This window comes from Crinia signifera, chromosome 2 (assembly GCF_055691185.1).
Source record: "Crinia signifera chromosome 2, ASM5569118v1, whole genome shotgun sequence".
NCBI classification, from domain to species: Eukaryota; Metazoa; Chordata; class Amphibia; order Anura; family Myobatrachidae; genus Crinia; species Crinia signifera.
Window position 1 is genome coordinate 59,750,591 of NC_139218.1, and position 18,483 is coordinate 59,769,073.

The 18,483-nt window shown below is 40.2% G+C and overlaps 1 protein-coding gene across 1 annotated transcript in view; it reads left to right on the forward strand.

The window, feature by feature from the left end:
• NLK (nemo like kinase) overlaps positions 1–18,483 on the forward strand; it is a 159,197-nt gene that overhangs the window by 100,729 nt on the left and 39,985 nt on the right. Inside the window, exons 4-5 of the mRNA XM_083172211.1 lie at positions 320–426; positions 6,859–6,944. Of these exons, the coding sequence (XP_083028337.1) occupies positions 320–426; positions 6,859–6,944 (193 nt within the window). The remainder of the gene's footprint in view (positions 1–319; positions 427–6,858; positions 6,945–18,483) is intronic.

Sequence of the window (18,483 nt, forward strand, 5' to 3'; positions counted from 1 at the left end):
TCAGACTGCTGTCCAGATTCCATGTGCTGTGCTCAGCTGGTAGAAACCAATGGCTTCGTACGTATAACGGTGTCAGAAAATGCATTACATCATGTGTTAAAAATACTTAGTTTATTTTTTTTTTTTTTAAATAGACCATGTCAATCTTTATTTGTTGAGCAATTTCTAATTCATGCAGTGAAATGTAATTTCCATTTTGATGTGATAAGCTTTGGTATGGTCATCGATTTGTGTAGAACATGTATTTATGATCAATACTAATCCTGTACATCTCTTTTTGTGACGAAAATCAGTTTGTCCACCTTAACTCATGTCTCAGATACGTTGTCACAGAGCTAATGCAGAGCGACCTCCATAAGATCATTGTCTCTCCTCAGCCTCTCAGTTCAGATCATGTCAAAGTTTTTTTGTACCAGATTTTACGAGGTAAGTGTATATTCTTTTTCTTCTGTATTTCACTTCATTTGGTCTGTTCTTTATTTGTAAGTTGCGTTTGACTAGGGCACGCTTTCCTTTCTGTTGCCATTTTCTATTGGTGTGTATCCAGTTTAGAATTGGACAGGGATAAAGATCACCAGAATGCTGGCAGAAGCACAGTGTAAATAGGGGGTAACTGTACTGATCTTATTGGTGGCAGTCATTTGACCACTTTTTTGTTACGGAGGGCATCACTTGTATGACCAGGTTCAGGGGGGATGGAGGTTTGCTCTCAGATACACTTTTAGTTATTTTTCTTTGCTAAAAAAAATACAGTTGTTATACCTGTGGCCTCCACCCAGTTTTTTTTTGTTGGGGGGTTAAATTGTGACCATTATTAAATATGTTCTTGAGATTCATCTTCTAAACCGGTATAAATACTTCAGGAGGTTGGACATATGTTATCACAGGAGCTCACTAATCACTCACTAATCTAGTCAGACTTCTTTTCACACCTTGGCTGTGAATGATGTCATTTCACTAATGACACATTGACGTTTACAGTCGTATATCAGGGTGTTTCGACCACACCATGCTGCCCACTGTATAAGCTGATGTGAATAATACCAAAATACTTTTTGGTGTGTGTGTGTATGTATGTATGTATGTATGTATGTGTCTATCTATCTATCTATCTATCTATCTATCTATCTATCTGTGTATGTATATATATGTATATATATGTATATGTATATATATATATATATATATATATATATATATATATATATATATATATATATATATATATATATATATATATATCCACAATAATAAGTGGCACTCCAGAGTTTGTTTAAAAGTATATTTGTGCAAAAATCACAAAGGCATGTCTCCAAGGTCCTTGAAGACATACCTTTTGTGGTTTTTGCACAAATATACTTCAGTTTTATACAGACTCTGGAGTGCCACTTATTATCTGGATATATCAATCTTATGCTTTTGGAGGCACCAGAGATATATAATATTATAGTTTACAGTAAAACTCTCAGTACCTCATCTAGCCTAATGCTAGCAATAAATTGATTTGCTCACATACAAAGTGTCATCACTACACTGTACAGCTGCACCCAGTCACTACTCTAAGGAGTCAATTTAAACACTGGCTGAGAGAAGTACGTGATGCTGATGGTTACACAGTTGATAAATCATCCTCTGCATGCACCAAGGTACCTTTTGCGTTGTTCTCAGTCAGGGACTGTTTGGGGCGACTGTTTTCATTTTAGCTGTGTTTCCCGCAATCTCATCCATTAACTATTCAGTGTCCCACAAACCTGCTCCTAGCTATACACTAGTCACCTAGCTAGTCCAGCATCGGTCACCACTGACCCAACACGTCTACTTACATCACCTCCCGTGCACCTATTTCCAACTAATCGCACCTGCGTGATCCACCTGTTAGCTGTGCTGTGTGTACAATTATATATGGGGAATTAACCCTGTATTAAACATGAATCAGCAGCCTCTCACAGGCAAGCATTAGTATCTTTCATAAGAGACTGGGACAAACTATCATGTTTGTCACAATATAATAAAATGTATCAAACTTAAGGTGTCCATAAACTGCTCTGACTTCCCGGAACAGTGTTTTGGCATCCGATCTCCTTGAGCCGCCTGTGACCTTTCCGAGTGGCAGGGATAACAAGCGATACATAGAATACGGTCCTTCTGCATGTGATGTACTGTATGGCCAGTATTCAATGCTCCCGATTCACCTCTGTTGTTTTTTTCGGCGAATCGGGCTGTTCTGACTCCTTGCAGTGAATCTTTTACACTGAAAATCTGATTCACCCTATTCAATGTTCCCTGTTCGCCGAAAGCAACCAATGAATGCCGGCCAGTTCTCCGTTTCATGCTCGCTGCAATTCGCTGGTGTATTTCAATGGGGTTTTCACTGGGATTTGCAGAGAGTGTATTCACAGAAAAAAATTCTGATTTTTTGACACCAAAAACCCTTTATTTTAAAAGATCACTTTCCAGTTCACCTAAATAAGATGTCGAATGCAAAACAGTGAATCATGGCAAAAATCAGGGACAAAGCAGTTCTCCATCCTAGCATTGAATACACTCTCGGCGAATCCCAGTGAAAACCCCATTGAAATACACCAGCGAATTGCAGCGAGCATGAAACGGAGAACTGGCTGGCATTCACTGTTCGCTTTCGGTGAACATTGAATAGGGTGAATCAGATTTTCAGTGAAAAAGATTCACTGCAAGGAGAAAAAAAACGGTGAATCAGGAGCATTGAATGCTGGCCTGAATCCCTGTTCTTATGTCAGAGAGAGGGACTAAGTTGAAGATCATACGTACAGCACATATGATCTGCGGCTCCAATCCAATGCTTCGGGACTGCTCATCGGATTAGATCGGATATCCACAGGGATCCGATTTGGCCACTTTTCCCCTGACCGGTCGGCCACATCTGTCGGCATTGGGTGAATACAGTCCAAATTGGATTTATGTATGGTCACCTTTTAGTTTGAACACCACTTGACAGATAACACCTTTCTGTAGTTGTCCCTTTTGTAACTGTCCCTTCATAGAACTATCTATTCTCTTGCTATCTGATACTCTTTTTTTCCTCCCTTTGATTTTACACATAACCTTCCCTCAATTATTCAATGGACCCTTCCAACTTATAACTTGAAAGAGGCAAGTAATATCAATATTTTATGTAGGCTCATTTGGCTGTGGTCGCAGCAGAGTGTAGATGGACGGAACAAGTTGCAATCCTTACAGTAGAACTTTGCCCATTGAGTTGACCAGTTTTTGTTCAAGGCGTGTTTGACTCTCCAGGCTCATGCAGCAAATCTGGATATCTCTGTAATATTGGGGCAGATGTATTCAGCCTTAACAAGAGATAAATGCAAGGGTGATAGGGAGAGATAAACGTCCAGCCTATCACCTCCTTACTGACTTTTTTTCAAACACCGCCTGTAACATGGCAGTTAGCAGGTGATTGGCTGGACGTTTATCTCTCCTTATCACCCTTGGATTTATCTCTTGTTAAAGCTTAATACATCATTGGGTGCCTGTGAAGATACCATTCCCACAATCACCTTTAAGAACATGAAGTTCCTGTCAAATAAAACCATGATAGCAAACCATAGATCAGCTCAACTTTTGCATACAATGGAGATGCTTTGCAAGACCGATTTAGAAACACTGCTGGATGTTTCACCTGCTGGATTACAAATCCTATTCGCTGCAGTAATTTACAGCAACAAAGTAGACTTTTATTTTTTTACCCAAAAATTGTTGGGACTAATTGAATGCCCCCTTTAGAGTGAGATTGATCACAGCTTTGACAGATCATATACCAATCAATCAGGTTTTTGCACAGCCTGTAAAATGACAGAAGCTGGCTGGTTTGTACTTCATTTCTCTCCAAGCTTTTGATAAATCCTCCCCACATTTCTAGTTCTCTTACGGAGAGGGAAATGGCTGTGCTGCCCTCACCATGACCAGAAACGCCCCCGTCAGTGCTCCCGTTCCATCTTTTTATCTCCTTTCCATAATCGTATTTCTGCACTGCACTGCTCTGCAAAATGCAGCATAGCCTACTTCATACTTGTCTAGGAAAACATAAATATCGGCCAGTGCCTGTGCAAACTGCTTCTGCTCTGTAGATGTATCTATCGTGCACCAGAAACCGAAGTCTCGCTTGTGCAATTGGAAGTGAATAGCCGAACAAGTGGTGCTTTTGCAATATTTTGCACTTGTAAATGAGCTACAGAAGTTGCAAATTTGTGAAATAAAATGTATAAAATATTTATTTTCAGGTGTTATAATTTTTTTTCAAGGGAACAAATAATTGTAATTGGACAGCAAAGCTTTTTAGAATTTTATATTTAACACCTTATAGGTACATGGTAGATCTTTAAGTGCCAGTATGCCCTTCTGTGGACCCCTGACTTTGACGCTGTTGGCCAGACAGTGGGGTGTTTGTAGACATGGAAACTCTACAGTACATACCGCCCAATGTTTAAAGGATAATTGCTTTCATGTGTTGGGGTTTCATGAATATAGCATGGTCCCAACGTACTGTATAATAAGTTTCCTTGGCTAAAAGCAGTGGCCACAAAAAAGTACCCTTGTGACAGCTTGTGGAATAATGACACACTTTTGCCAGATTTTTGCATTACAAAATAATAGAATGGTGAATGGACTCAAAACAAAAAATATTTCTGTTTGGATTTGTAACTTACATCGCTATATTAAAGTATATGAAAGTATCCAAACATTTCTAGACTTCTAAAGAAGCATACATATATACTGTTCGTCAAATTGATTCCAGTTTGATGCCGTTATAACGAAGTAAAAATATTAAGAGCTAAAACTATGATAATACTACTGTATATCTTATACTGTACAGTGGGGATCAAAAGTTTGGGCACCCCAGGCAAATATTTATTTTAATGTGCAAAAAGAAGACAAGGAAAGATGGAAAAATCTCCAAAAGGCATCAAATTACAGATTAGACATTCTTAGAACATGTCAAAAAAAGTTTGATTTTATTTCCATCATTTAAAAATGGCGCCTGCAAAAGTTTGGGCACCCTGCAGAGTTTATAGCATGTACCGCCCCCTTTGGACAGATGAGACCTGGCAGTGTTATGGATTGTTCTCAATCATCATCTGGAAAGACCAGGTGATGTCAGTCTCAAAGGTTTTAAAAGCCCAGACTCCTGACCTTGCCCCAACAATCAGCACCAGGGTTCCTCTAAGCAGTTGTGTAGAACACTGAAACTGAGAATAGTTGATGCTCACAAAGCAGGAGAAGGCTATAAGAAGATAGCAAAGCGTTATCAGATGCCCATATCCTCTGTTCGGAATGTAATTAAAAAAGGGCAGTCATCAGGAACAGTGAAAGTTAAAGCAAGATCTGGAAGACCAGGAAAAATATCAGACAGAACAGCTCACAGGATTGTGAGAAAAGCAAGTTAAAATCCATGTTTGAATGCACGATCCCTCCAGGAAGATCTGGCAGACACTGGAGTGGTGGTACACTATTCCACTATAAAGAGATACTTGTACAAATATGGTCTTCATGGAAGAATCATCAGAAGAAAACCTCTTCTACGTCCTCACCACAAAAATCAGCGTTTGAAGTTTGCAAATGAACATATAGACAAGCCTGATGCATTTTGGAATCAAGTTCTGTGGACCGATGAGGTTAAAATATAACTTTTTGGCCGGAATAAGCAAAGGTACGTTTGGAGAAGGAAGGGCACAGAATTTAATGAAAATCTGTCCAACTGTTAAGCATGGGGGTGGATCAATCATGCTTTGGGGTTGTATTGCAGCCAGTGGCCCAGGGAACATTTCACGAGTAGAAGGAAAAATGGATTCAATAAGTTTCCAGCAAATTTTGGACGCTAACTTGATGCCATCTGTGAAAAAGCTTACGTTGAAGAGCGGCTGGCTTCTACAAATGGATAATAATCCTAAACACACCTCAAAATCCATGGTGGATTAAATCAAGAGGAGTTAACTGAAGGTTTTGCCACGGCCTTCACAATCTTCTGACCTCAACATAATTGAAAATCTATGGATAGACCTTAAAAGAGCAGTGCATCACAGACAGCCCAGGAATCTCAAAGAACTGAAAGACTTTTGTAAGGAAGAATGGGCGAAGATACCTCAAACAAGAATTGAAATACTCTTGGCTGGCTACAAAAAATATTTACAAGCTGTGATACTTGCCAAAGGGGGCAGTAGTACCCAAACTTTCGCAGACACCGTTTTTTGTTTTCGTTTTTTTTTAAAGTGTAAATAAATAAAATCAAACTTTTTTTTGACATGTTATAAGAATGTCTAATCTGTAATTTGATGCCTTTTGGAGTTTTTTTCCATCTTTCCTTAGCTTCTTTTTGCCTGGGGTGCCCAAACTTTCGATCCCCACTGTATATTATCATTGGAGTATATGGGTCGATCCTATTACACCCAAAGGGTGCAAGTTGCCATTCGGGTGCCGTCTTAACGCTGATAACTGCACACGAATTAAGCCTGACTCGCACCCTTCGCAGGGCTGAATTTGTTGAAAATTGCTCGCATCCCTACAGAGGTGCGAGCACTTTTCAGTGAATTGGCCCGCAGTAGAGTGCGCCTGGTGTCGTGATTTGATTTGCACTCGTGAATCATCCGCACCCTTCGGGTGTAATAGGATCGACCCCTATGTGTTTAAATCTGTTTCCATAGCTTGAGTCAGTTGAGAGTATTATGAGGCACAGATTAGAAAAAAATCAAGTACTTATTCCTACTGATCTGTATGCATTATATGGGACAGACTTGCATTGCTGTTACTTCTTTTGAAGATTTATATATATATTTTTTTCTTTTAATTTTCTCCACCCTTTACCCTACCCCAATGAATATTAAGGTCTGAAGTATTTACATTCAGCTGGCATTTTGCATCGAGACATTAAACCAGGGAATCTACTTGTGAACAGCAACTGCGTGCTTAAGGTAGTGTTCTACTTTTCTTTAAAAATAAGCACATAGAGTTAATGTATATTTATTTAACAGTTATGTAGTTTGTTTAAAATATATCTCCATTATATATACTGTACAGTAGCTGCTGTTACTCTGTACACAGGCTCTTATAGGATATATTGGATAGTTTTGTTGAAGTCATGTTCAACGGTTAGATAGACCAGGTCTAGGCCAGGGGTAGAAAAGACAACTTGGATGTAGCAGCGCTGTAAACTAATGTATGTTTTTGTAAAATTGAGAATAAAAATAAGGATTGGACTGATTGTACAATTAAAAACAATAATACATTTATTAATAGTGACCAAGTGCTGGTATGGTAAAAATGGGGGGGCGAAGATAAAATCAAATTGCAGAACTGTCCATTCCTATTGTGCCGAAGACAATATTTAGTGCAAATGCATAAAAAATGGATGGGGGTTACCGTCCACCTGTAGACACACCGGGGTGTAGCTTGTGCTCCCTGGGACTCAAGGCCCGAGTTGTTGATAGGGCCGAGTCACCGTCCAGAGTGGGGGAGACACCCAGAGATGGTACTCCCAAAAGATGGTGCTGGGGTCCTTTTTGGTGTTGAGTGTCCACGGTAAGGTAAATCCAACGGGGTCCACGGCTGGTCTGGAACAGTTCAGAGATAAGGTATGGAACACCTGACGCGTTTCGCCGGCTCAGCGGCTTTATCAAAGGTGATGGGGTAGTGTGGCTGGAGGGTTTTTATACCAGACTATGACAGGAAGTGGGTATGGTCACATGGTACACAGTAGAAATACATAATCGGTCCAATCCATAAAAAACGTAAATAAAAGGAATGTGGAGGAGGCAGAAAAAACATATAGGTATTTAGCATATATTGATAACTGGTTATTTGCGGTATACTGTTATAATAGCATGATTTTGTAACCAAATAAACAAAACTATTTTATCATTGGTGGTTAGTGGTCATGTGCTACTACATTAAAGTGGGTCGTGATAGGTTGAAAACGCGGCTTGTGTTACTATCATGGCTCTGTATTGGTCAGAGTGTGAAGGGCAAAAGAAAGGGCGGAAGTGAAACAACATTAAGGGCAGAAGTGTGGTGCACCCTCTTATATGGCTCGTATACAACGAGCGTGTATGATATTGACTGTGTTTGATATCGTGATTGGAATAGGGAACAACTCACTGGTATATATATTACCATGGTTGTCAATATTCTGCGTATATGAAATGAAGTCGAGCGCGTCCGGTCATGTGACAGCCGGAGGCGCTGACGTGGGGGCGTCGCGCACCAATGTGCGAGTGGTTGGCGGCTCCATAGACTGGTTGGCAGTGAGTAACAGTCTGGTCTCCTGATTCGGGACCATAGTGCAGAGTGCACAGATACTTCCGGTCGGGGACGTTAGTGTGGGGGCGTCACGTATCACGTGAGCTGGTCGCGCACTAGTGTGCGTGTGGTTGGTAGCGTCCCAGGGAGGGATAGAGGGGTTGACAAATGGATCACGATCCGGTCACGTGATTGGAATAAAGACCATAGTCACGTGATCGGAATCTCGTAGTTATGGTTACATAAATTGTTTACAGAGACATATAATAATGGCAATAGTGCGTGAATGAGATTTTTTAGGGAGAGTAAGAATTATCTTATTCATATATTGTATATAGTTGTATTTTATACAGGTAATAAAATGAATTTTGGAGGTGGAGTATCCTTACAACATGTAGCTAGATATAACAAATATTATATTTTATTTTATTTCATAGATCAGGTTGCATAATCAGGGGAGGGGGGGGGGAGGCAGTATTTCCTCAAACTGTGGACATGTAGTCAGTCCATTCTATACAGGTACTATGGTAATATGGAGTATTTAAGTAATTCTAAGGTAAAGGCATTATGGCACTTATCTAGGTCCATCAGGTAGATCATTATGGGCATATATCCTTATTCGAAAGGGAGAGAGGATGAATAAAATATGGATCTTCCACAAGGTGGATAAATATGTATTATTGAATATACAAAAAATAGAAACATGAAGAGGTAAGGAAAAATATAGAAGACCTATGTACACAAAGTTACACTGATTCAACAATAAACACTACATAAAAAGATCAAGAGTAACAGTTGTCTAATTTATAGGCAATTAGCTCATCAAATATAAGCGTGCTTTTGTATGGAAACTTTATATGAGATATATGGATCCGCTAGCCTTAATTAATACAGTCTTTGGGTAGGGAGAGGGACCTCAAGATATCGAGATGGTGTAATAGATATACATGTTTAGTAGGTGCCCATCCCTATATAGAGAAAACAGGGGAGTTGTAAATTCATCTAGGTGGAATCAATGAGGTGGCCGTGGTGCACAACGACGGAAGCTCTATGGTAGCATGAGGGTATGCTTAGATCAGGATATTAAGCTCAATGGCTTCGTTTAAGCCTTCAGGATGGATTGATCCAAACTGGTGCATCCAAAAGACTTCTTGGCGGCATAGGTTTCTGTATCTATCGCCTCCTCTGGGGGTCGCATCGATATGTTCTATCCCCAGGATTTTTAGAGTCTGGGGATCTTTATTATGGCAGATCAAAAAGTGTTTAGACACACTGTGAGTTATTAAGCCGTTGATAACATTGCGTCTATGCTCCAAAAATCTTGTTCTGAGATTACGAGTGGTCCTGCCTACATAAAAGATGTGCAGCTGCAGGTCAGGACGTAAATAACATATTTTGTATCGCAGTTGATAAACTGTTTTATAGTGTGTAGTTTTTTTGTTGTTGGAATTGCATAGGTTTTTGTTCTTAGAATATATGAACAGGTTATACATCTGATCCCCAGACTCTAAAAATCCTGGAGATAGAACATATCGATGCGACCCCCAGAGGAGGCGATAGATACAGAAACCTATGCCGCCAAGAAGTCTTTTGGATGCACCAGTTTGGATCAATCCATCCTGAAGGCTTAAACAAAGCCATTGAGCTTAATATCCTGATCTAAGCATACCCTCATGCTACCATAGAGCTTCCGTCGTTGTGCACCACGGCCACCTCATTGATTCCACCTAGATGAATTTACAACTCCCCTGTTTTCTCTATATAGGGATGGGCACCTACTAAACATGTATATCTATTACACCATCTCGATATCTTGAGGTCCCTCTCCCTACCCAAAGACTGTATTAATTAAGGCTAGCGGATCCATATATCTCATATAAAGTTTCCAAACAAAAGCACGCTTATATTTGATGAGCTAATTGCCTATAAATTAGACTACTGTTACTCTTGATCTTTTTATGTAGTGTTTATTGTTGAATCAGTGTAACTTTGTGTACATAGGTCTTCTATATTTTTTCTTACCTCTTCATATGACAAAAAGAGTGACTTTTGTGAATTTGTGCGCTTATATAAACACCTATCAGCAGCTGGATATACAGTCTTTAAGGTGCCATTCAAAAACACCTAACAACAATAGTACAAGAAAGAAAAAAGACAGTTCTCCAGCGCTCAGGTGGTTCCCATCAGATAAATCACCAATTAAAGTGATTGGGTGAATATTTGAAAGTTATATCACCATAAAGTCCTTTTCATAGACACTGTATGAATGAGTCCAAAAATGAAACACTCCTCCTCCACAAATGGTACCATAGAATGAGAAAGAAAAAAACAGATAGTGCAGACTGATAAACACTTTATATATTTAATCAGGATGTACACTTACAATTGTGGGGGGGTATAAAAACACATAGATATCCACAACCAGGGGCAATGCAGGATACAAGGCAGTCTCAGCGGCAGGGCAATCCAGTCTAGATCTGGTCAGAGTCCTTCCTGCTGAATGTCCGTTCCTTAACAATGGTCCCAGGTCCAGATAAGGCAGAATGTCCGGGGTTAGGTGGTGCTAAACGCGTTTCGGATCATATAGATCCTTTGTCAATAGCATTCCTAACCCAATCTCAGAGCGCTTTAAATAGCGTTACTAATTACACATACTTCCGCATTCTGGGCGGAAACAATATGGCCGTGCGTTCCATACGGCCGGAAATGCGTTCCACAATGTTAATCGTGGACGCGCATATATATTACTGGGCGCACGCTGGTTTTAGAAATGGCTGTGCGTTCCAACTGCTTGCGCTGTGCGTGTCACCAGCGCAATGTAACGAAATACCTTTAGGATAACATTTTATGCATATCGCCAGTGTGATTTTGCATATACTTATAATCAATAAAGTGCAAAATTATGTAGAAGCAGCAATAATAAGGATAATATTAACAATAAATACATATATAAAAACATTTTGTGTGAAATATCATATATGTAAAATTAAGTTAAAAAATCCTTAACTCATTAATATATTTAAAAAACAGTAATATATTAAAAAGAATACATTAAAATGATGATTATTACAGTATATAAAAAGATGATTTTTACAATATAGAAAAAGGGGAGGGATGGTCATTTTAAGACAAGAAATGTTTGAGTTCGAATTCACCATTTAACCCCCCTGGACCGAGGGTATTAAGGCGGTGAATCCATCTCATTTCTGTCTGAGATAGCCTTTTATCAATGTCTCTTGTACGCCATCTGGGAGTAATCATTTGAATGCCACAAAAATTTATTAAAAAACATTCCTTGGACTGATGGTGACTCTTAAAATGATTTGATAAGTGGTGAGTAACTAAACCTTTTCTAATGTTATATATATGTTCAGCTAGACGCACTTTCAATTGGCGACTTGTCTTGCCAATATAAAATAAGTTGCAGGAACATTCTAATAAATATATTACGTTTTTGGAGTGGCAAGTTATAAATTCATTTATCAAATATTTCTTATCTTTAACTTTAAAATCGACTATTTTACGGTTTGGATTTTTTACTGATTTGCACATCAGACAATCGCCACATCGGTGGAAACCTTTGGTTCTAATACTTTGTCGTGGTACATTGTCGATAGTGCTTTTAACTAAATGGTTCTTTAATGAATTAGCCTTCCGATAAATAAAAACTGGTTTTGGAGGAAGCAAATCTCCCAGAATTGGGTCCTGTTTAATCAAATGCCAGTTTTTCTTAAAAACATTCTCGATTTTAAAATGTATATTATTATACTGTGAAATAAAAGCCCATTGATATTTGTTATTGGTGTCGTTCTTAGGCGTTTTTTCAGTTAAGAGATCATTTCTATCGATGGCTTCAATTCTATTTTTTGCCTTTGTTAGAATTTCTGTGGTGTATCCTTTTGCCTCCAATCTTTCTGTTACTTCGACAATTTGTTCAGAACACACCAATGCATCAGAGCAGTTTCTTTTTATTCTTGTATATTGCCCAAATGGAATACCATCCAGCCAGTTTTTATGGTGTTGGCTGGTTGTGTCTATGTATCCATTAGAATCAGTGGGCTTTCTGAAAGTCTTAGTATTGACCTGGTTGTTGTCAATATAAATAGTCAGGTCCTGACTATTTATATTGACAACAACCAGGTCAATACTAAGACTTTCAGAAAGCCCACTGATTCTAATGGATACATAGACACAACCAGCCAACACCATAAAAACTGGCTGGATGGTATTCCATTTGGGCAATATACAAGAATAAAAAGAAACTGCTCTGATGCATTGGTGTGTTCTGAACAAATTGTCGAAGTAACAGAAAGATTGGAGGCAAAAGGATACACCACAGAAATTCTAACAAAGGCAAAAAATAGAATTGAAGCCATCGATAGAAATGATCTCTTAACTGAAAAAACGCCTAAGAACGACACCAATAACAAATATCAATGGGCTTTTATTTCACAGTATAATAATATACATTTTAAAATCGAGAATGTTTTTAAGAAAAACTGGCATTTGATTAAACAGGACCCAATTCTGGGAGATTTGCTTCCTCCAAAACCAGTTTTTATTTATCGGAAGGCTAATTCATTAAAGAACCATTTAGTTAAAAGCACTATCGACAATGTACCACGACAAAGTATTAGAACCAAAGGTTTCCACCGATGTGGCGATTGTCTGATGTGCAAATCAGTAAAAAATCCAAACCGTAAAATAGTCGATTTTAAAGTTAAAGATAAGAAATATTTGATAAATGAATTTATAACTTGCCACTCCAAAAACGTAATATATTTATTAGAATGTTCCTGCAACTTATTTTATATTGGCAAGACAAGTCGCCAATTGAAAGTGCGTCTAGCTGAACATATATATAACATTAGAAAAGGTTTAGTTACTCACCACTTATCAAATCATTTTAAGAGTCACCATCAGTCCAAGGAATGTTTTTTAATAAATTTTTGTGGCATTCAAATGATTACTCCCAGATGGCGTACAAGAGACATTGATAAAAGGCTATCTCAGACAGAAATGAGATGGATTCACCGCCTTAATACCCTCGGTCCAGGGGGGTTAAATGGTGAATTCGAACTCAAACATTTCTTGTCTTAAAATGACCATCCCTCCCCTTTTTCTATATTGTAAAAATCATCTTTTTATATACTGTAATAATCATCATTTTAATGTATTCTTTTTAATATATTACTGTTTTTTAAATATATTAATGAGTTAAGGATTTTTTAACTTAATTTTACATATATGATATTTCACACAAAATGTTTTTATATATGTATTTATTGTTAATATTATCCTTATTATTGCTGCTTCTACATAATTTTGCACTTTATTGATTATAAGTATATGCAAAATCACACTGGCGATATGCATAAAATGTTATCCTAAAGGTATTTCGTTACATTGCGCTGGTGACACGCACAGCGCAAGCAGTTGGAACGCACAGCCATTTCTAAAACCAGCGTGCGCCCAGTAATATATATGCGCGTCCACGATTAACATTGTGGAACGCATTTCCGGCCGTATGGAACGCACGGCCATATTGTTTCCGCCCAGAATGCGGAAGTATGTGTAATTAGTAACGCTATTTAAAGCGCTCTGAGATTGGGTTAGGAATGCTATTGACAAAGGATCTATATGATCCGAAACGCGTTTAGCACCACCTAACCCCGGACATTCTGCCTTATCTGGACCTGGGACCATTGTTAAGGAACGGACATTCAGCAGGAAGGACTCTGACCAGATCTAGACTGGATTGCCCTGCCGCTGAGACTGCCTTGTATCCTGCATTGCCCCTGGTTGTGGATATCTATGTGTTTTTATACCCCCCCACAATTGTAAGTGTACATCCTGATTAAATATATAAAGTGTTTATCAGTCTGCACTATCTGTTTTTTTCTTTCTCATTCTATGGTACCATTTGTGGAGGAGGAGTGTTTCATTTTTGGACTCATTCATACAGTGTCTATGAAAAGGACTTTATGGTGATATAACTTTCAAATATTCACCCAATCACTTTAATTGGTGATTTATCTGATGGGAACCACCTGAGCGCTGGAGAACTGTCTTTTTTCTTTCTTACCTCTTCATGTTTCTATTTTTTGTATATTCAATAATACATATTTATCCACCTTGTGGAAGATCCATATTTTATTCATCCTCTCTCCCTTTCGAATAAGGATATATGCCCATAATGATCTACCTGATGGACCTAGATAAGTGCCATAATGCCTTTACCTTAGAATTACTTAAATACTCCATATTACCATAGTACCTGTATAGAATGGACTGACTACATGTCCACAGTTTGAGGAAATACTGCCCCCCCCCCCTTCCCCCCACCCTTCCCCCCACCTCTCCCCTGATTATGCAACCTGATCTATGAAATAAAATAAAATATAATATTTGTTATATCTAGCTACATGTTGTAAGGATACTCCACCTCCAAAATTCATTTTATTACCTGTATAAAATACAACTATATACAATATATGAATAAGATAATTCGGTACTTGTTTCCTAGCACGGCCACATATCTTATGGATCGTGTACCTTTAGTTAAGGTACACGATCCATAAGATGGACCCGATTTCCTTTGAAATCAGGTCCATTTGGCCGGCTAGGACAAAATATGGGGGGCATCGCGTCGGTCGGGACCGTTAACAATGGTCCCGACGCGATGCCCGCGATTTCCCCATAGGCTTCAATGTTAAAAAATATTTTAACATTGAAATCGTGTCGGGAAAGGTAAAATATCGGGGGCATCGCGTCGGTCGGGACCATTAACATAGGTCCCGACGCGATGCCCCCGATTTTTACAAAGGCTTCAATGTTAAAAGATTTTTTAACATTGAAATCCTGAAGAAATGGGCCAATATGACCCATTTCACATTTTAGATGTCCCCGTCGTCACCCCACGATAGACGCCAACCCGAAGCGTGGCGAGCGCAGCGAGCCCGCGAGGGGTGGCGGTGCGCGTCCTCCGACCTTTTCATTCCCCTACTATCCACGTCGGCGTGGAGTTGAGAATAGAATAGTGTGGCGAGCGCAGCGAGCCACCGCGCCCGAAGCGTGGCGAGCGCAGCGAGCCCCGCGAGGGGACGCGGATACCTTCACAGTTATACGCGTCCCCTCGCGGGCTTCACAGGTGTCCGTGGCGACGCGGACACCTGTGAAGTCCGCGAAGGGACGCGTTTACCTGTGAAGGTATCCGCGTCCCCTCGCGGGGCTCGCTGCGCTCGCCACGCTTCGGGCGCGGTGGCTCGCTGCGCTCGCCACACTATTCTATTCTCAACTCCACGCCGACGTGGATAGTAGGGGAATGAAAAGGTCGGAGGACGCGCACCGCCGCCCCTCGCGGGCTCGCTGCGCTCGCCACGCTTCGGGTTGGCGTCTATCGTGGGGTGGGGTGTACGCCGTGACATTTGGGGGGGTTGGGAATATTTTACATTGAATCCAATGTAAAATCGGGTCCCAGGGACCCGATTTACATTTAATTAAAAAAAAAAAATCGGGTCCAAAATCGGTCGGTCGCGACGATCGCATCGCATGCGATGCGATCAACCCGATTTTTCCGACACGACCACCCCGATGTAAATCGGTGTGGCCGTGCTAGGAAACAAGTACCGATAATTCTTACTCTCCCTAAAAAATCTCATTCACGCACTATTGCCATTATTATATGTCTCTGTAAACAATTTATGTAACCATAACTACGATATTCCGATCACGTGACTGTGGTCTTTATTCCAATCACGTGACTGGATCGTGATCCATTTGTCAACCCCTCTATCCCTCCCTGGGACGCTACCAACCACACGCACACTAGTGCGCGATCAGCTCACGTGATACGTGACGCCCCCGCACTAACGTCCCCGACCGGAAGTATCTGTGCACTCTGCACTATGGTCCCGAATCAGGAGACCAGACTGTTACTCACTGCCAACCAGTCTATGGAGCCGCCAACCACTCGCACATTGGTGCGCGACGCCCCCACGTCAGCGCCTCCGGCTGTCACATGACCGGACGCGCTCGACTTCATTTCATATACGCAGAATATTGACAACCATGGTAATATATATACCAGTGAGTTGTTCCCTATTCCAATCACGATATCAAACACAGTCAATATCATACACGCTCGTTGTATACGAGCCATATAAGAGGGTGCACCACACTTCTGCCCTTAATGTTGTTTCACTTCCGCCCTTTCTTTTGCCCTTCACACTCTGACCAATACAGAGCCATGATAGTAACACAAGCCGCGTTTTCAACCTATCACGACCCACTTTAATGTAGTAGCACATGACCACTAACCACCAATGATAAAATAGTTTTGTTTATTTGGTTACAAAATCATGCTATTATAACAGTATACCGCAAATAACCAGTTATCAATATATGCTAAATACCTATATGTTTTTTCTGCCTCCTCCACATTCCTTTTATTTACGTTTTTTATGGATTGGACCGATTCTATATTTCTACTGTGTACCATGTGACCATACCCACTTCCTGTCATAGTCTGGTATAAAAACCCTCCAGCCACACTACCCCATCACCTTTGATAAAGCCGCTGAGCCGGCGAAACGCGTCAGAAGTTCCATACCTTATCTCTGAACTGTTCCAGACCAGCCGTGGACCCCGTTGGATTTACCTTACCGTGGACACTCAACACCAAAAAGGACCCCAGCACCATCTTTTGGGAGTACCATCTCCGGGTGTCTCCCCCACTCTGGACGGTGACTCGGCCCTATCAACAACTCGGGCCTTGAGTCCCAGGGAGCACAAGCTACACCCTGGTGTGTCTACAGGTGGACGGTAACCCCCATCCATTTTTTATGCATTTGCACTAAATATTGTCTTCGGCACAATAGGAATGGACAGTTCTGCAATTTGATTTTATCTTCGCCCCCCCATTTTTACCATACCAGCACTTGGTCACTCTATTAATAAATGTATTATTGTTTTTAATTGTACAATCAGTCCAATCCTTATTTTTATTCTCAATTTTACAAAAACATACATTAGTTTACAGCGCTGCTACATCCAAGTTGTCTTTTCTATCCAGCTCGGGCCTAACTAACCCGACAAACCAGCAGCTGCTAGTGACACAACCCAGGTCACAGCGCCACCTACCACCCCCTCCCCTCGTGGAGGTACCTTTTCTTTCTAGGCCAGGGGTAGCCAACTCCAGTCCTCGGGAGCTACCAACAGTTAATGTTTTCCAGGTCTCCTCACAGAATCAAAACTGGATTAATTAGCTCCACCTGTGGATCTTTTAAAATGTGTCAGTGAGTAATGAGTGCACCTGTGAAGCAGCTAAGTGGTCTGGAAATTGTGAACTGTTGGTAGCTCTCGAGGACTGGACTTGGCTATCCCTGGTCTAGCGTGTCAGTCACTTGTTCGACCGCTATTGGTCAACAGTTATTAGTCGGACACCTAAGAATGGTCGACATAAGCTTAAGGTCAATATTGACATGGGTTTTTCACATTTTTTGTTTGTTGATGGACATCCTGTAGCATGGCTCGCTGCACCCGCAATGCTTCAGGCACGGTGCCTTGCTGTGCTCGCCACTCTACTATCCAAGTGGGAATATAATATAGTATGAAAAACAACCTCTTATTAAAAAAAAATTTGAAAAACTCATGTTGACCATGTTGAACTTAAGCTTGTGTTGACCTTCTGTCAATATCGCCTATTCTTAGGTGTCCAACTAGTCACCGTGTACCATTATTGGTCAACCTAGACATCGTCGACCCATGGACCTCTTACCATATTCCACACCATGATTAGTAGATTAGCAAATGCCTTTTTGAAAGAATCTTCTGTATCTCCAAATGTCTGGAGTGAACTGTTATAACCCCACACAGTGGAGTTGAATGCAACCAGACTCTCTAAATAAGTAATGGGGCAGGGTTGGGGTATTGTATCCTTATTTTATCCTGGTTTGTTTTTTTATTATTTTGTTTTTTAATAAGCAATACAGAAACTGGCATTATGAAAGTAAAATGCCTGCCAACAATTGCAGTATTGATTTGGAAGTTGTAATATGGGTGATAAGCAAGTTACAGCTGACATCAGTCTTCCCATATCAGCCTTATCACTGCAATGAAGTATTATTCATTCCTAATGTTATTTAGTTTTTTTGTTTCATCTTTTTGGTTTCATTTTTTGGCGCACACATTGTGTTATCATGAAAAACGTTGTGT